The 19,974-nt window shown below is 34.5% G+C and overlaps 3 protein-coding genes across 3 annotated transcripts; all 3 read left to right on the top strand.

Annotated features, from left to right (window-relative positions):
- The first annotated feature begins 4,801 nt into the window (after nucleotides 1-4,801).
- Nucleotides 4,802-7,553, top strand: LOC147402487 (factor of DNA methylation 1-like). The gene is made up of 4 exons (XM_086441637.1): nucleotides 4,802-4,940; nucleotides 5,307-5,447; nucleotides 6,053-6,265; nucleotides 7,114-7,553. The coding sequence occupies exons 1-4, from the start codon at nucleotides 4,878-4,880 to the stop codon at nucleotides 7,318-7,320; spliced, it is 624 nt and encodes a 207-aa protein (XP_086297763.1). The 5' UTR covers nucleotides 4,802-4,877; the 3' UTR covers nucleotides 7,321-7,553.
- A 1,064-nt stretch (nucleotides 7,554-8,617) lies between these two features.
- Nucleotides 8,618-12,227, top strand: LOC147402486 (exopolygalacturonase-like). The gene is made up of 5 exons (XM_086444495.1): nucleotides 8,618-9,004; nucleotides 10,800-11,120; nucleotides 11,196-11,485; nucleotides 11,636-11,861; nucleotides 11,946-12,227. Exons 1-5 carry the CDS (start codon nucleotides 8,618-8,620, stop codon nucleotides 12,225-12,227), a joined length of 1,506 nt encoding a protein of 501 aa, XP_086300621.1.
- Nucleotides 12,228-13,541: 1,314 nt separating this feature from the next.
- LOC147402485 (putative receptor-like serine/threonine-protein kinase At5g57670) lies at nucleotides 13,542-19,249 on the top strand. The gene is made up of 8 exons (XM_086444494.1): nucleotides 13,542-13,914; nucleotides 14,955-15,081; nucleotides 15,655-16,373; nucleotides 16,968-17,134; nucleotides 17,212-17,279; nucleotides 17,466-17,592; nucleotides 18,060-18,206; nucleotides 19,148-19,249. The coding sequence occupies exons 1-8, from the start codon at nucleotides 13,542-13,544 to the stop codon at nucleotides 19,247-19,249; spliced, it is 1,830 nt and encodes a 609-aa protein (XP_086300620.1).
- The last annotated feature ends 725 nt before the right edge of the window (nucleotides 19,250-19,974 follow it).

Here is a 19,974-nt window from a genome sequence, read left to right as displayed (position 1 = left end):
CCTCATGAAAAAGGAAGAGCCTGAGTTCCCAAACTTATTTAAATCGATATGTTAAAGCAATTCACATCTGAGTGTTTACATAAGGACATAATCCCAAGTGTATATCTGATCTCTAGCTCATATCTAATTTGGTCTCTAGGTCGTTTATGATCTTATCCATAACTCGTATTTGACATAAACTCAAGTTCATATATGATCCCTAGCTCATTTTTTATCTAATCATGAGCTTGTATTTGACCTAAAGTAGAGCTCGTGTCTAATCCTTAGTTCATTTGACCTAAATTCAAGCTCATATCTGATATAATCTTTAATTCGTATATGATTTAATCTCGAATTCATATATGATCTAAACCTGAACTCATATCTAATTTAATCTTGAGCTTGTATTTAACTTGGTCCCTAGCACATATATAATTCCTAGTATGTATCTAAAGTCAAGCATACATTTTCGCATTAAATAAGATGTAGATAAGATCTTATCAGATTGATGGAACGTCATATGCAAGAATTCTTCATTTCTCTACTTTAGATTAATGATTTACAACACTTACCTATCGCACTCAAATGTTTTCTTATAAGTGATGGATTAATATTTCAAAACACTGAAGGACATCTTAATACCTAGCTCATCATATTCTTAGACAAGTAATGTCATAACACATGTCTCTAAGGCTTGCCTATAAGTATAAACTCTCAAAATTAAATAACGAGGTTGGTTGGTTGGCTTGGTTGAGACATGATCTCTAAATCTGAGCACAATTCATCTTCTTTTTCGTTCATTTTTTTTTTTATCTAAAAACTAACTTGACCATCAGAGCATTTTTAGTAGGCACCACACCGATATCTCGTCCTTCTATTGATCAAAAAGTGGCGAAAAAGTGACTATTAATCAATGTCAACAAATGAAGAAGATCATTAGGTTAAGATCAAGCCAACTATCATAAGAAGTCAACCAACTCAGCACCAACAAAGAAGAAAAATCTTTAAATCAAACCTACAATCAGACGACAATTCTCTTCTTGATGAGTGGAAGTTCAAAAAGGCCTCTATAAGAACTAAATCATAAGAATATGTATTGATCTTTCAAACAAAAAAATCATGGTTAAAGATTTACAATGATATCATAGTTAAACAAAGAAGATCACTGGTTTTACCTTGAATTTACGAAGTAAAACAAGATAGTAATTTTATAAACAAAAAATAATAATTTTTTTTATTACTAAAATCATGAATAATCATAATAATAAGAATGCCAATTAAATTTTCCTTACAATTGATTGAATAGATTGCAACTTTAACCCCATTTTTCCCTTTTACTAATTATCCAAATTAGAGAATTTTCAACTTGATTAAAACTTTTCTACTAATCTTAGATTGCTAGTAGTTATTTTTTTTTGTAAATATATTAGCACTCAAAATTTGCAAATAGGAATTTAACAACAACAACAACAACAAAAAAAAAAGTAATTTTTCAAAAGTAATATAGTTTGATCCCAAAAAAATGGCTTCTTTCACTTTTATTCTGAAAACCTTATCAACATAGGCAGCTAGGCTACCTTCATGCAAAGCTCAATGGGCTGATTTTGATAATAGATCTTACTATTTATTTCACAATCGAGTCAAAAGTTGCAACCTTTTCAAGTCGAAGGGCACATTTATCCCGTCAACCCATTTTTTTTAATCATATTATCGCTTTATATACTCATCCACTGCCACCCATCTTACATAAAAAATAGGGCTTAAAATGGGTTGGGTTCGAATCGAATATGCATATATCCATATTAGATTTTTATCTAGGTCCAGATCTAGATCTGAATCCGACTCAAATCCTACTAGCTCAAGTCATATTCGAATCTTTTTATTTTCATAAAATCTATATCTAGATTCGATCGACCCGAATCAAAACAAACCTATATCCAGATCAGATCTGACCGAATTAATTGATTTGGATCGATTGGATCGAATAATTTCAAATTATTTCAAGAAATATTACTAAAAATACAACCAAAAAGTGACTTGAACTCAAGACATTTCCCTTTGAAGAATAGGGGCATTTTCAACTGTGCCCAACACTTGTTAGTTGATAAAAGATAACTTGAAAAGTATAACATACAAAGTAATATAGCATTCAGATATACGAATGTCCATATTCGACCCGGATCCAACTCGGGTCAAAAATCATTAATCCATATCCGACTCGAAAGGCTTCACATTTCTCAAGTTGATTTCCAAACTTCAAGATTCAAGAATTTTTAGTTGATTATGTTTAAAGGTTTTTATGATTTGCTTTGTATAATTGTGTTTTGGGCATATTTATAAGTCTATCATCTATAATCTAAGCCATTGAATCATTCTATGAGATTCACAATGCGTAATCTTGAGGATCATCTAATGGTTAAACCATAAAAGAAGATGTCTTAATGGTTTCAAAATATCAATATGTATCGCCTGATACCAATAGGAAACATTGACCTCTAAAGCATTAATGTTTTAGGATTTTATTGATGGCTTAGGAGCAAAAAATATTTTCTCATTGGGATAAGCAAAATTACTAATATAAGTAGATTGAATGCAAACGAAGCAAGGTTCGACCCAAAAGATCTGATCCGAATAAAATATTAAAATGAGGTGGGCCCACTAAAAAGACATCTCACTCAAAGAGATGGCTTAGCTCATTTTCTTCTTCTTCTTTTCTCTAACATTTTAGAGGGTTCAGGTCATTGTTCTCATCCTCTCCCTCTTCTTTCTCCTCTACTTATTTCTCTTCCTTTATGAAGGTTCAACCTTCTCCCTTCTTCCTTTTCCTCTATGAAGATTCAACTCCAAGGGGTTCAACTTCTTCTTTTAACACCAAGATGGTTCGGCCTCCTTCTCTTCTAATACTAAGAGGGTTCAGTCCCCTCTCTCTTAACTTTAATTTCATCCATCAAAAAGGGTTCGACTCTTCATAAATTCCATTCCTTTCTATAACATGACCTCAAAAGATACAAACATTTAATTTAAATCCCAATACAAAGTGGATTAATCTCTTTAGGTCAAATCATTATAGCAACTAACAAGATAAGAAGCAAGAGAATTATCAACAATAAAAAGAGTGGCAGATACATAACACGACTGAGTTGACTCGAAAATTAAAAAGCCACCGAGTTAGACCCGTTATACATTAAGTCCACTCCTCATGTAAGTTAAAAGAATCGAGAGGAGTGTGTCTTCAATGTCATTAAGATCTTTTATTATCATAAATACTAGACAATATACGTAGAAGATTACAACTAAGTTATTGATCACCTTTTAAGAAACTACTCTATAAATAGAGAACATCTCCTATTCAAATCCAAGACACAAGCCACAAAAAAGAACTCTCTTACACTTATTTTCTTCTTTTTGATTTGCAATTTATCTAAGATCTAGTTTGATCGTTGGAGGTTCTTTGGTGAGTATCACATCGATGTCTTTTCAGATTAAAGCAATATCAAGCTATGATCAAAGATTCTGATGCATCATCAGAAGAGACAACCAGAACTCAGAAGTTACATCGAAGAAGATGACATGAGTTGATCATCAATTGTAACTCGTATCTCAAGGGGTGGGAGATCCAAAAAATCTCCCGCATATGGTACTTAAAGGGTATGATTCCTTAATACGTACATTGTTCGCAGGTAAAGATGTGAGAAATCACCAACTTTGGTACTTAAAGGGTATGATTTCTTAATGAAAATTTTTATTGATACTTCAAGAAATTCTAAGGCCCTCATATTTTTAGGGGCACGTCAAAAAAATTTTAATTATTTTGGACACTCCATGTTAAAATTAAAAATTTCAAGGTTTTTTTTTTTTTTTTTTTCACTTTAGATAAAGATGTGAGAAACCACCAACTTTGATAGATTATGTAATTTCACAATTAATTGCATTGAAATTACGTAAACGTGTATGTATGCATGTTGGAGTTAATGTCTACTAATGTATATGGATGAATGGATAGTAAGTTTGGTATAAAAAAAGGATTTTTTTTAGGGCATTTTCGATACAATATGCAATTTCTATTGCATTTAACATGTGAGTATCGGCACACGTTCTCAAGTACCCTTTGATATTACCATACACGTAAAAGATTTGACTAATGAATAATGATTTTGGGATTCTAATTCCTCCACGTGGCATATTCAAAATACTCTCCTGACGTATCATGTACGAGGTCTATAACCATAAATCTTTTTCCTTAAGATACACAGCTGCAAATATTTATGAGATGTGCATATGTGTATCCCAACGCAAAAAATCTATAGTTCTAGAATATGCCACGTCACAAGAGTATTTTGAGTATGACGTGGGGGAGTCCGGTTATAACGACTACTGACTAAAACGATGCGTCCTTAATCAATCATTGCAGCTCATTTGTTTGGAAAAAAATGAAGTGGCTTTCCCGCCCTTTAAAATTTCGGTAGAACTCTTCGAGTATGCCACGTGGGGGAGTCAGGTTATAACGACTCTTAACTAAACGATGCATCCTTGGATCATCAATCGTTGCGGCTCTCATTTGTTTGGAAAAAAATTTGAAGTGTCCATCCCGCTCTTCAAAATTTCGGTACAACACGCTCCTATGAATTACACGTGGTGTCTCCATGAGGTATTTCAAATATTATCGAAAAAGAAGGGATGTGAAATAAATATAAAAAACCACGTGTCAGCTTAGAAGGAGGGTTTTTGTAAAAGAAATTAGTATCTTGTTCCCGTCTCACCATCTCGTCTCCCACCATTAGAATTTTCATTTTCCTTAATATATGGCATTATAAATATCGAGTCTCATGCATGCATAGATTCTGCAACCCAACGTCTCTCTCATCTATTGTGAGAGTAGAAGAGAAGAGATAGCCACAATGTCTACTGAGGGCGGTTCCAAAGGAAAGGATACTCCATCCTCGTCCAAAGAAATAATAGAGGTAAGTCTCTCTCTCTCTCTCTCCCTCCCCGGTACGAATAGCATGATTTTAAATCTCGTCCGAGACCGAGACAACTCATCCAACCAAGATGGATAGACAAGTCAAATATATCAGACGAGATTTAAAACCATATATCATTTTTCTCATTGTTGAACAAGATGACTTCAAAATGAGTTTTAAAACCATGACGACTAGTGTTTTTTTTTGTTTTTGTTTTTTGGGTTCTAATTTTTATTATGAGATCTTGCTTTGGAATCGAGATTTCTATGAGTGTTTGAGATCATTATCAAATTGCTGAACCCCTTGACTGTGGTCTTCTTGTATGACTCTTGGTTTTGGTATTGAAATAGAATATTGTAAATGCAGCCCAATTTAGATGCACTAAATGAAAAAATAGAAGGGTTGAAAGAAGAAATTGAAGGGGTCAGGGCTCTAAATCAAGTTCTAGAAGAGAAAGAGCGTCAGAACAGTGATGAGATAACTGAAGCTCGTCAAGAATTTATAAATGTGAGTATTCTTGATTTTGTTAATATAGCTCTACATAGACTCCAATGGTCCAATACAATTGTTTTTAATTTTTATAAGGGGTTGGTTTTGCTGATAATTCTTGGTTGTGTAATTATTTTCTAACACCGTACATACACCCCCATCACAGAACCGTAGATCATTTCTCTTGGGATACACTAGAAAAGATGTATAGTTATACATATCCCAAGGAAAATAATCTATAGTTTTGTAATGAGGCATGTATGTCAGAGAGGGGTGTCGTATCATCACCGACTCTTCTTGATTTTGCATGAATTTGCATTGTCAACCTAGAGATTTGGTAGAAAGCAAACGCTTTTATGTCGTTGTATTTTTTATAAATATCAATCTCAAAAGTCTAAATTTATTTGCAAAAATCCATTGAACAATGACAATAAAACCCTTGCTTGTCTACACCATGCAACTTAAATATACTTTGGGTTGAGCACAAACAAGAAAAAAAAAAGAACTGAATTTGATAATTAAAAAATATATATAGGCTTTTAAGGCAATTTTTGAAGAAAACTATAAAGTTAGAATCTTCCAATTATTATTTACTAACCAAGAAATGTTCATCTTGTTTATAGGCTTGTAAGGACGGATGGGGAGGCGATGTGATTGGAGTTAAAAGAATGGGGGAGCTTGACATTAAGCCATTTCAGGTTGCATGCTATGGAAAATATTTTCCTTCTGACGTGGCAGAAGAGGAATGTACAAAACTTTTCTCGCTGTGGGTAGGCAATTTGGGAGACCCTGAATGGCGTCCTTTCAAAATAGTTGATAATGATGGTATCCCTCAGGTATCTCAAAATCCTATTCTTTATGGCATATAGACTTTTGAAAGTCAATTTAATTTGAAGAATAATGATCTTCACTTGATCCATGCTCTGCTGACGTGGCATGTATACAGAATCATAGATTCTTTTCTTCAATGTACATAACTGCATAGATATTTTGGGAATGTCAATTATGTATCCCGAGAAAAAGAATTTATGATTCTATGTCCATGCCACATCAGCTAAATATTGCCGGAGCGAAGATTTTCTAGTTAGAAAATCAGGAATCTGATTTACTCCCCCACATGACATACTCATAATATTTTCCTGATTTGGCTGGCATGTACTAGAACGATAGATCTTTTTGCCTCGGGATACATAATTGCACATATTTACAAGGATGTGCATATGTGTATCCTGAGGTAAAAAATCTATGGTTCTAGCATATGTCACATCAGAAAAGTATTTTGATTAGGCCACGTGGGGGAGTCAAATTATCACAATTCTATATCTAATGCATGATTACTTGATAAGCTCCTCACGGAGGGTAGGTCAAGTATTTAAAACCTCATGAAGCAATGAATTACTTGGGGCCACCCGACATAGAAATTTTCAAAGGGACGGTGTGTGAGCGTGAGATTAGGAAAAAAAATTTGGTATAAAAAATCTAGGATCCACCAATCACATGTACCCATGTGTATTGAATGGTATTCCTAATTTACAAAAGTACCCTTGGTAGTTACAAAACTACCGTTGTAAGCACTGAGGATTCTGTGAGCAAAAAACGATTTGTGCGATTAGTCTTACCCGAAGGGTGGGGATACCCACGATAAGCAAATATATATATATATAATAAACTTGATTGCGTGTAGGAAATGATAGATGAGGAGGATGAGAAGCTGAAGCAGCTGAAGTATGATTTTGGCGATGAGGTGCACAACGCTGTTTCCAAAGCATTGATGGAGCTAAATGAATACAATCCTACTGGACGATGTGTTGTAGAGGAACTGTGGAACTATGAGGAAGGAAGGAAGGCAACGCTGAAAGAGGCAGTGGCTATGTTGGGGCAAGACTTCTAATAAATTAGTAGTTTATATTTATAATAAACACTGGGAGTTTGTATGCTAGGCTCCTAGGAAAGGTGCTTGGGACTTCTTTGTAATAAACTTGCCATAGTTATTGGCATGTAATAAACTTGCCATAGATATTGGCAAGACTTCTAATAAATTAGTAGTTTATATTTATAATAAACATTGGGAGTTTGTATGCTCCTTTGTAATAAACTTGCCATAGATATTGGGAAGACTGCTAATAAATTAGTAGTTTATATTTATAATAAACATTGGTTGCATGCTAGACTTGGGTGGAGATTCATCTTTTTTACATACATTTTTTCCTATATATTTTGATTGTGTTTGATATTTAGCACTTTGTGGGAAATTTTAGTTGTTTAATAATGCTTTTCAAAGAAACCATCTAGCTATAAATTTTCATAAAACTTTAATGGTTGAAACAAGTTTTGTTCTTGGTTATTTATAAAAAATTAAAAAATATCCTATCTTAAGTTAAATTCTAAATGCATGTTGATGTAACTAAAAATATGATTAATCTAGTATTGTCTGGAAGATAATGAATGAACCCAGTTCATAGGGGTAGGTAGAGATAATTTGTTTCTTAGCTCGTGTTGACGTAGTCCCACATCGGACGTTCATTGCCTTGTCTATCCCCTTAGAAGCTCCCAGCTCTCTCCAATCATTGTCAATTGATTTTGGGTTAGACCACCATATTTATCATGGTATCTAAATGGGCATTTCTCTCCTCCACGTCGCCTAGTTCATATCTCCACATGCTTCGGCCCAGTCCTTCCATGTAGGGGTGTTGTCTTGTCCCCCCCCCACCCAATAAGCTCCTGTGGACCCCCAAATCAATCAGGTTCGCTTTGGTTTCCGAGATCGCAAGGTTGGTTCGCTTGTGCACATATATGGTCACTTTTTACATTGATCGTAAAGGGGTTTGTCACCAGTTTGAAAACACAGTGGTTGGGGTGTCTCAAGTATCCACCAAATCATAATTACACAACCCCACAAAAAATTTGCAAGTAAAAGGGAGAGCAGCACCAATAACTGTAGAGCAAATCAATGTTAAGTTGGTCAAATGCAGTTAAAACATAAAAAGAAAACTCCCCCTAAAACGTTGCAAAACGTTTGATCTCAAAGCATCTAGATTTAGAAATTAACTCATTGAAACTTGACTATAAATTATCTTACATTTGAGAGGTTATTTCATCAAGCAAGCTCACATAAGGGGTCCGGGTCGAGTCCCTGTGTCCAAAAAGTTCCCACGGGTTCGACCATAGGTTGCATCAACAAGGAAATCATGGACTCAAGCAAGAATTTGGTAGCTAATATTTGTTTGATAGGTTTGGTTATTTGCGTCAATGCCATATATCCAATATATGATCCGTTAGAACTTGCCACACTCGATGCAACTCCTGCTCCAATATCCGAAGACGACTTGTTAGGATCGGTTGCACCAGATTCAGCTCCTGCTCCAATACCCGAAAATGACTTTTTAGGACCCACCACACCAATTTCAGCTACTGGTCCTGCATCCAAAGACGATTTTTTAGGACCCGCTGCACCAGATTCAACCCCTGAACTGGATTCAAGAAGCCACGGATCGACCCAAGGATCCAATTCACGTGGAGTTTTTGTTGTAACCAAATATGGAGCAGTGGCAGATGGGAAGACAGAGAATAAGTTGGTAAGTTTTACAATGTTTTTAGTCCATTAGCAATAGAACATAAATTATGTTAGAGATGAAGCAATCATGTTTGTTTGCTGGGAAAATTTAAGAGTGCTGATTTTCTAACTAGAAAGTCTTCTTCACCCGGTTGACGTGGCACAGATACAGAAATCATAAATATTTTCCTCGGGATATACACTTGCACATTCTCATAAATAATGTGCACTTGTGTATCCTAGGAAAAAAGATCTATGATTCCATGCTCATGCCACGTCAGTAGAGTATTCAGAAAATCATTATTCAGGAAAATAATTATCTTGCAAATCATTTATCAGTCAAAAGTACTGGCTAATCTTTTCCTCTGTTGAGTACATGGAAAATCATGCGGAAAAGAAAAAACAACTTAAAATTATGTTATTTTTCACTGTTAGATTTTAATTTTAAGTTTGGGAGTTTTATACCGCCCATTCTCAAATCCTTGGATCAAGTAAAAAAAATCATTTTCCATGAAATCAAGAGGGCTATGGTGTTGGATTGCCTATTTGATAATCCATATTTGACCTCAACAACCCTCAATAAGGAAAGTATTTCTCTCTCTCTCTCTCTCTCCCTGTTTTTTAATGAAATTAGAAGATAATACAAGCAAATTGATATATATCCAAAGAGTTTATTTGTAATTTAAAATATTAATTATATGATTTTAAAGATTACATAATATATATATATATATGTAGATTTGAAAACTAACCACCTTGATTATACGGTCATTAGTTGCAATTTTATTGGTTTCTGACCAAAATATCTCTACTTATATCAAGGTAAATCTGTAAAAGAGTGGATATTTATAAGATTCAAATTTGCTACTGTGTGGCAAATTATTTTCTTAAGCGGGAGGGCGAGAAAAGATTTGCTGCCTCAAGCAGCAAATCTCTTGGGCGTGGAAAATAATTTCCCCCATTTTTTCCATTTATTTTGCAATTAAACACCAATAAATTCAAATTTTCCACGGCAAACCATTTTCCTTTTAATTTGTCGTGCAATCAAACATGCACCGATAAATTCAAATTTTCCACGGCAAACCATTTTCCTTTTAATTTGTCGTGCAATCAAACATGCACCGATAAATTCAAATTTTCCACGGCAAACCATTTTCCTTTTAATTTGCCGTGCAATCAAACATGCCCCTTAATGTAAATCCTAAAACTTTTTTGAAATAGATTTTCCTTTGGAATATGGCCCTCCATAGGGATATCAATGGGCATCTTACAATTTTGGTCTGGCCCAGATCCGTATTGATCTGAATGGAGTTGGGCACTTCGAGTGGCTCGGTCCTACTCTTAAATAAGCTTGAATCCATACGAACCAGGCCAGGCAAGTTTCTTTTTGTTTGATCCGGCCTAACGACCCATTAAATGGGCCGGAGGAAGATCTTGAGTCTTGATTGGTATCAGGCTATGGCCCGGTCCACTGACGGTCCACTGACAGTCCTAGGCCTGTAATACAATTTATTTCCAAAAGAGAGAAATACCCTTCAACTGTGTCAACATCATACATTATCCAACACCATTAATATTGTACACATTATTATTTAAATTTTAAATATAAAAATACCCCTAATATACCATTGTTAAGGTTTTACTTGCTTTGTAGATCAAATATTAAAGCAAATAAACAATTGTAATTTTTTTTTTATTTGACAAATTTATTAAACATGAATTGAAATTTCACAAAATAATCTTTATACATGAATCTCAAACTTAGTCCTAAATCAATCGTATTGAAAATTTGAATCGATCGATGATTGTCTTCTTAGGCATTCCAAGCTGCTTGGGATGATGCATGTAGATACGCCGGGGATTCAACCTTTTTGGTACCCGAAGGAACATATTTTGTTGGTCCAATATATTTCAATGGACCTTGCCACAAGAAGAAATCTCCAAATATCGAGATTAGGGGAACATTGAAGGCACCGACGAGGCTTAGCGCCTTCCACACTCCTACTTGGATCGAATTCAAAGGCCTGTACAACATGAATCTCACTGGAGTTGGTACGGGAACGTTAGATGGTCAAGGAAAATCATCTTGGGGACATCTAGGTTGTCGCATTTCTGGGAGATGCAATAGTTATCCTCATGTAAGTCTAATTTTTTTCGAAGATATTTATTCATATTACGTGAGATTGAACTGATCCATCTACAATTTGGCGCAGTCTGTGAGATTTACGGAAATCTTAGGTGGGATTATCAGTGACATCACTCTACTCAATAGTAAGAGCTTCCATGCTAGCTTCTTAAGAAGTCACAATATTCTCGTTCGTGGCATTAATATCATGGCCCCCGGGAACAGCCCAAATACCGATGGCATCCACTTAAGTGACTCTTCTAACATCCACATTACTTCTTCGAGGATTGGCGTTGGTGACGATTGCATCTCCATTGGACCGGGTAACACCAACATTGGCATCTCGAACGTCAATTGTGGACCAGGTCATGGCATAAGGTAAGGTTCATTAAGGATGATGGACAATAAGATTCACATACATATATTCATTTTTAACTCGAAGTAGAAAATTTCATCTCGACTTGAGAGATGATAGAACCTAAGTGCCAAATCGTCAACTCTAAGATTAACTTTTGTATAATCTTGCAGTGTGGGGAGCCTAGGAAAGTACCCAAATGAAAAGGATGTGGTAGGGTTGAGTGTGAAGAATTGTACCATTAGGGGCACCGATAACGGTGTTAGAGTCAAGACATGGCCAGGATTGAGGGCAAGCAAGGCTTCTAATATGACGTTCGAGGATATTGTCATGATCGACGTCAAAAACCCCATTATCATAGATCAAGGGTACTGTCCAGGGCACAGTTGCAAATTTAAGGTATGTGATTTTAAAATTTAACCTCAATTTTAACTTACTTTCGGGGTTTTACAAGGCTCATTTATTTTTGAAAATTCCCGACAGACTTCGCTTGTGGGGATCAGTGATGTCCATTTCAAGAACATCAGGGGCACCTCAACAAGCAAATCTGCAGTAACGCTAGAGTGCAGTTCAATAGTGCCTTGTGAAAATATAGAACTTGTTGATATCGATCTGGCCTATGTGGACAAAGATGGAACCGATGAAGATGGTAATGCCACATCAATCTGCATGAACGTGAGAGGCGCCGCTTATGGCAAGCAAAACCCAAGTTCTTGCTTCTCAAGACAAACTAAAGCTCCAGCTCCTGAGGACATTTTAGATTAGCATGCACACTCCATATTAAGAGATGTGAGCAATTCAGGAAACAATTTTGATTAGTTAGATTGACCCAAATTGGATACAAACTTTTTTTTTTCTTTCTCTGGAAGTTTAAATCATGCATTGGGGTGAGGGGAGCGGATCCTCTGTAGTTCCATGCAGTGCATTTAAGTAGTAGAGATTTTACATCTTATAAACAAAATCTAATACCTCAGATTTGTATGGATTATGGTTTAGATCAGATTTATAAAATTTAAAAAAAAGGGACAAATTTTAAGGTCTGATGAAGGCTTTTAAAAGGACGGTCCATGACCTCCAATATTTTTAATGAAGGAGATATTTGTGAATTGGTGATGTGGCTCTCCTTCAACAGTCAAGTACAACTATAAGGAACGACAGAGGATCCACAACCGTAAGAGGTCAATGGGTACCTAATTAATTCAAATCGGAAGTCAAACTGATTCGAATGTAAGTTCATATCTTGATCGTGGACTTAGTGACATACAGAGCATATTTATACTATTATACTGAGAAAAAGTTAAGTAATGGATACAAATTAATAGAAGTTCTGTTTGATGAATTTATTAATGCATTCAAAATAATCTATTTATAATAATATTAAATAAAAAAATATTTTATCTTTTAAAATTTTATTTACAAATAATAAAATATACAACAAGAAGAACTCACAATTTGAAGAGTTTTAACACTCCCGTGCTCTTGATATGAATTAAAATTGTATATAATCCTCTGTCCCTTATTAATCCCGGACAGAGGACCTAGTTGTCATAGATGACTGTCCCTTTAAATTCAAGGCATCTATGACAACTAGAAGACAAAAGAAAAAGGGAGACCCACTGCATTGTGGAATTACATGCTCATCTTATTAATGTGCATAGTTTGAAAAATTGGTCATTGTCTATGGAAAGTCTTAGAACATCTTCACCTACCATAGTTGGCCACGTGTGTTGTTTTTAGCTCCAAAAAAGTTTGTCTTGTTTGTAACCTACATGCCTACTTCTTTGTTCCTTTAAAATGGGAGTTAAATAAGTTCACCTTGTTCAAGTTCCATAGATTTCTATGATGAAATCAAATTTATAAAGATTAGTTTAAAATTATAATATTAGGTACCAGAATCAATCAGCCAGTTATGCGGCGAAACGATATATATAGTTACAAAAAATCATGACAAATGACGATGCATCCAATGATGCATTGGTTTTTCATGATAACAACAAGAAGCAACACTAAGACAAAAAAAAAAAAAAAACTCTTTTAGATAGAATCACTTATGCTTAATCCATCCTAAACCAGTAGGAGATGACATCAACAACGAAGATGATTAGAAAGAGAGAAAGAAGAGAGATTGTAATCGTCGTGTTAGATGGTGTCAAGGCCTCCGAAGATGATAAGGGTGTTGCACCACTCCGATGGGCTTTACGTGTCGTTGTTGATCCGAAGGATTACTTATTGGTGCTCACCATACTTAATCCTACTGATTTCATGCCATCACCAATAGTGGGTTTTTGTTGCTTGGGTACTGACCATCATCAACAACAGAGTCTTCCATGTGAGGGAGATGAGTGTATAAAGTTCCTCCATGATCAGATCAATCAGAGAAGGAAGGGTTACCTAGAGATCCTCAGACCATATTATGATAGATGCAAGAGAAATGGAGTAAGTCTTGTAATGGGTACTCACCAGATACAGTGCTCAATTAAGTTCGAGAAAGTTTCACAAAAAGTTTGGAAAAAAATTTGGGATTATACAAATGATGCTTTTTAGTTCTTCCCAAAACCCATCATTTTCATTATATTGTTCTTAAGATTTGAAGGTTGAAGAAGATAAAATTTTGAGGTTGAAGGGTAAAAATGTTATCCTATTCGGCTGTTAGTCCATACATCATTGATTCACTGAAACTGAATGGTCTGTTATTCGGCGAATTTTGTTAGTTTTCAGAAAAAAATTGGAGAATTTTGTGACTATGGTACAGGTTTAGGCTCAATGAGTTTGTTGGGGTTGGGGGGGGGGGGGGTTAATTAACTCAAACAAGTTCAAAAAAGTTTCTTTAAAAGTTCTAAGAAATTTTGTGTTTATAAATGATGCTTTTTGGTTCTAATTCCTGAGATTTGAAGATAAAATTTTGAAGTTGAAGGGTAAAAATGTTGTTTTATTTGTCCATTAATCGATAAATCTTCAATTAATTGATTGTTTTTCTGAAATCAAATAGTCCCTTATTCGTTGAATTTTGCAAGTTTTTGAAAAGAAATTCGAGAATTTTGTGACCAGCTATGGATATAGACATAGGCTCAACTGAATCAAATGCTAGATCTTCTTTGCTTAATTCAATTTTTCACTTGTTTTGATTTTATACCAAACCAGACACACTAAGTTATTAAATTAGAGAGCTTATATTACCACACCAACAATTTATCACAGCATACCATTAATAAATTTATGTAAAAGCCAAAAATGGGCATAAAGCACAAATTGACATCTCACTGTGTCTTTCTACTTTTTTGTCTCTTAATCTCTCTCTCCAAAGGGCTCTTGCTTTCTCCTTAGTTCTAGTGGCAGAGAAACCATAGCAGAAAAATGGATAAAGGCACATGGTGCAACAAATAAAAATGTTTTATCTCCAAATCTATTTAGTCTAATGATTGGGGTATTATAATAAACTGTCGGTGTGCCGGTATAAACTCTTATCAATTGTTTTATTTTGCACCTGTATAGCTCCATTAGAACCATATGCTGTCATGCAGATGAAGTTTCAGGTGAAGATGGCCGCCGGATTTCAACCGAAGGAAATTGTTATCGATGAGGCAAATAACGTCAAGGCAACCTGGATCATCATGGACAGGTCTCCTTCCCTCTCTCATATATATATATATATATATATATATATATATATAAACTTTGTCTAAAACGTTGTCTATAATTTTGTCTACCAAACGTTGTAGATTTAAGTGCAACAAATGGAGATTGACCTTTTTTTTATATATCTATATTTCTATTTTTTGGGGTTTAGGATTTTATATGAGCCTAATCATAATTTTAAACTACTACTGAAATTGTTTGAACAAGTGTTACAATGTTTTTGTGGTGGTGAGATAATAATTTGTGGTAATGTTTTAATAGTGTCTTTTAATCTTTAATGATGTGTGAAATGATTCAAGAAATTGGGGTGTAATAACTAAAAGTTGGGGTGCCAATAGCAGTTCTCAAACTAAATCTGTTTAGAACAAAGGGTGACAATTACAATGAGCCAGATCTCAAATAGTCCAAAATTTGGTAATTGGGAAATCCCACCATTTCAATGTGGAAGTAAACTAAAAAAACAATATGACAAAAAAAAAAATTTCAAAGATTGCTTTCTCAAATCTCAACTGATCTAAAGCTAAATCCCCATGAAAATACTTCTTCATATTTGCAGGTGTTTTTCAGGTGATCATAGTATCCGATCGAGTAGAGATGATTGCAGCATAGCTTTAATAAGTAACAAGGAGGAAGCCGAGATTTACAATCATCCCCACCAATGTGATGGATCAAAAACTTCTATAGTTACAGAGGTTGAACAACCCAATCCAATATTTCCCAAGCTTTTCAAAGGCAAGCATCGATCTTCCCCTCCATCTCTCCTAGTGAATACGAGTAAAGAAATCGAAAATCCATTAAGGATCGAACGAACTACGGAGGAAAGTCAATGGGCAGATACAACTAGTCTTAATTACTCTTTGGGACAAAATGGATCCAATGACTTCGAAAGAGTTGAAGGAAGGAACAAAACTTCTTTATATGATATTTTCTCAATGGGAAGATTATCCGAGGCCATGGTTCTTAGAATACCAATTAAATTAAGTTGGGAAGAGATTATGGAGATAACTCGTGGGTTCCAATGGAGGGATTGCGTCAACCAATATGAGAATTTTGAGATGTATGATGGATTTATTAACGATCCTTCTTTGCCCGTTAAGGTTAAGAGATACATCGGTGATTCGAATGGTATCTTTAACATTGAAGCTGAAAAGAGAGTGTCATCAACTCTGTTTCATCGAAATATTTTGGGGTTGACACATTATCATGAGAGCGAAAATGGCATTGTTTTAGTTTATAACCACACCATAGAAGGGACATTGGATCGATATCTCAATGGTGAGTCCCAACACTTCCACACCTGATAGAGTATTCGAGTAGTTATCAGGAATTTGATTCAAAGTTTCGAAATATTTGGACCAATTTTTTTTATTATATCAAAACAAAACAATAGGAAATTTCAATATCGGTTTTGGAATGTTTCGCAAAACATATCAAGACTTATAAAAATAATATTTTACTGAAATTATAATGTTTTGTAATATTGTCAAAATAATATTGAAATATATCAAATGCAATATTTCAATACAAAGTTGACTATCATACAACTTTGGTAATTTCTAAGATTCATTTAATTAAATAAAAAATACTTGCACAATATTATATATGTATCAAATGCAATGTTCTGAGATTCCTATATTTATTTTGGATTATTTTGAAGCACTTCTATAGCACATCAGTCAGAAAAGTGCGACCTTTGATTCATTTTTAAATGCTAAACAAAATTTTTTATTTTTATTTTTATTAATGAATTAAAACTAAAATCTAAACATTTGAAGCAAATATTTCTGAAATGTTTCTGCCCCCTTTGAATATGCTCATGAATTGTAGGCAAGGGACTTGATCATCCTTTTCTTGATATTTCTTGACCAGATTTGAGGGGAAAACAGGTGGGATTAACATTTCAAAATAGAATGAAGATAGCTATTGAAATTGGTCGAGGTGTTCGATATATGCATGAAGAGTGTCCTCGAGGCCCAGTTGTTCATGGAAATTTGCAGCCATACAACATTTTTCTAGGTCTAAACTTCCAACCACTGGTAAAAACACACAAAACTTATAATCCTAATTAAATGTGTGTCTTGGCTTTCTAAATTTGCGCTTATGGTTCTAATAGATCTCCGGATTTGAGCGAGCAACATGGCTGCAATTTGAGCAAGAGGAGGCCATTGACACATACAAAAGGTTTGCATTAGCAAGACTCAGACCCATAGCCCATCATGTGCCCTTATAAGATGGTCTTTAAGTTGTCTTAAAATGTATTATGATCCAATTGGATCAATAAGTGAGAATGGTGTCATCAAATCCATTAACTTTAACTAATTATTTGGCATAAAATGAAGTTAATTTTGATGTTAATACGTGTTGTAGCAAGGATCCTTCCAATGTTGAATCCATGGAGTTAGTAAAATCCGATGTCTTTTCCTTTGGAGTCTTGCTCTTGAGGTTATTTTGCAAGAGACCATTTCCTGAGGATGACAAACATTTAATCGAATGGGTCAGTATTACACTATTTTTATTTATTTGTTGCCATCTATTGATAGTTTGAGGTGTTGATTTATTGGATCTTATTTTTATTATTTTTTTTACTATGGATCGTCATAATCAGATTATAGAAACTAAATTTTAGGAATCAGATTCTCATTTAGCTATACCGTTTATAAAAATTGATTTCAGAACATAGAATCAGAATCTCATTTTTTATTATTATCGTATTTGTATAGTTGTGCTCCTTATAAAGTGCAAGAAACATATTCCAAAATCACAAGAAATAGATCTTCTATCAATTCTTAGCCAATAGCCAATTTTGATTATGAGAGTTTCACTTTTATAAGTCAAAACCAAACATAACATCGGATTCTAGAATTGAATTATAGGCAAGAATCCGAACGCTCCTATAATGGTGAATGTCGTTAAGGGGTAGACAGCCTTCTAATGCATTTTTCTTGTGTGGGTTTCTTGTAGGCTCGGCCATTGCTACAATGGGGCGCATTTTATGAATTATTAGACGAAGATATGGAGGATTTGGACATGTATGAAATGTATAGAGTGATGTGTGCTGCAATTGAATGTACAAAGACAAAGTCACTTTCTCGACCCAGCATGACGAAGGTAACTTCTCGTACATGATCCTAAATCCAAATGGATCTAAAGTAATATAGTTGTGAGCATAGAACCCCTAACGCTGTGTTTGGATTGGGGGAAAAAGGAAAGAAAAGAAACCCATTAAAAAAAAAGAAAAAACTCTATTTCCATCCACCATGTTTGGTTTTAACAATAAAAAAAGAGTGCTGATTTTGTAAATATTTCATGGGGATGTGCAATTGTGTATCCCGAGGGGAAAATCTATGATTCTTGAAGGGTACACGTTAGTTGAAATTTTGAGTCACCCTGCAAAGTTGAGTTAAAAAAAAAAAAACTTCAGTTTGGAAAGAAAAAAAAGTAGAAATGTAATTTTTAATGCTCTTTTTAATCATGGGCATTTCATTTCCTTCCATTTCTCTCTGATTTAGAGAGGAAAAATTGACCCATTACTTTTCTTTTCTCTCCTCACTTCACAATCCAAATGAAAGAAATGGAGAGAAACTCACAATTTTTCTTTTCTTTTCTTTTCATTTCCCTCAATCCAAACATAGAGTGAATCAAATTATCGTAGGCAATAAAACAAAAAATAACAAATAAAAAACAACAAATTTTATGTGATTCAATAGTACCTACATCGAAGAATGGGATGAGAACAATTTACCATCTTTGAGAAAGAAATTACAATCCCGAATTCCTCCCTATACCTCTCTCAGAATCCCCGAACCCAAAAGCCTAGTTTCCTTATTTGATTTGACTTCATTGTCACATTACAGCGAGTCACATTACAAGCACATGTACCACCGAAACTCGAAATACCAAAATTATGACTTTCAATTATCAGAGCTACTCATACAAGAGTACAATACTTTCCTGATGTACAATACATGCCTAGTGATCAATGATCGCAACAATAAGCATTAAAGACTTTAAGGATTAAATTATCTAAGTATTTGTTGTTGTTTTTTCAGGTTGTTTCCATTCTAAGAGGAGAAAATTCATGCATTATGGACTTGTCATCACCATCATCGGATGGCAGTATATCAGGAGGAACAATTTCTATTCCCTTTTGAAAGAAAGGAGAAATGACAAATCAACCTTGTAATTATATAATTTTTTGAGATAGCTAGGTGTGACAAGAAATCAAAAAAAGAGCAAGGGCATGCTTGGAAGTTGGATTGTCATCTCCTCCCTCCCCCCCCAAAAAAAAAGTACATTTTACCGGAAAAAAAGCTCTTGAAATTATCATTTTTTTAACGCAAAAAATGAAGATCCTACAAGCTATGAAATTGATTGTTTTTGCAAAAATTGGATAGTCTTGGCAATTCTCTGAATGTTTGAGACCATGCAATGAGAGAAATTTATATTCCTGAAGAGATTGTTTCGGCCATGCAAATGCAAACCTCCATCACAAAAAGTAAGAGTTAAAACGAAACGTCAAATAACATATGCGAAAACAAATCAACAAATATTGGACATAATGGCTAAGGTCTTCCTCAAAAAAGAGAGAAGTCTTGAGTTCAAGCCTCCCTTTGGCCACTCATAAAGGTTTATCTTGAATTACTTGGTACATGTGGTTTGTAGGGTTTACATGTATCAAGAAGATTTAGGCAAGATATGCTACTCTAAAAGGCTAGTTGGGCCCATGGGTCCAAACACCCCATCTATTTTTGTTCGAAAAAGATGCATGTTATGATCCAAACAAAGTATAACTTCTCACCCATTATCTTCCTATCATAATTTTAAAGTTCTTAAAATTTTGTATTTTACATCTTTCTCGATTTAGAGAACCACACGG

This window comes from Akebia trifoliata, chromosome 5 (assembly GCF_017979445.1).
Source record: "Akebia trifoliata isolate Shusen 1 chromosome 5, ASM1797944v1, whole genome shotgun sequence".
In the NCBI taxonomy this organism is placed as follows: Eukaryota; Viridiplantae; Streptophyta; class Magnoliopsida; order Ranunculales; family Lardizabalaceae; genus Akebia; species Akebia trifoliata.
This window is presented reverse-complemented; position numbering and strand designations above follow the sequence as displayed.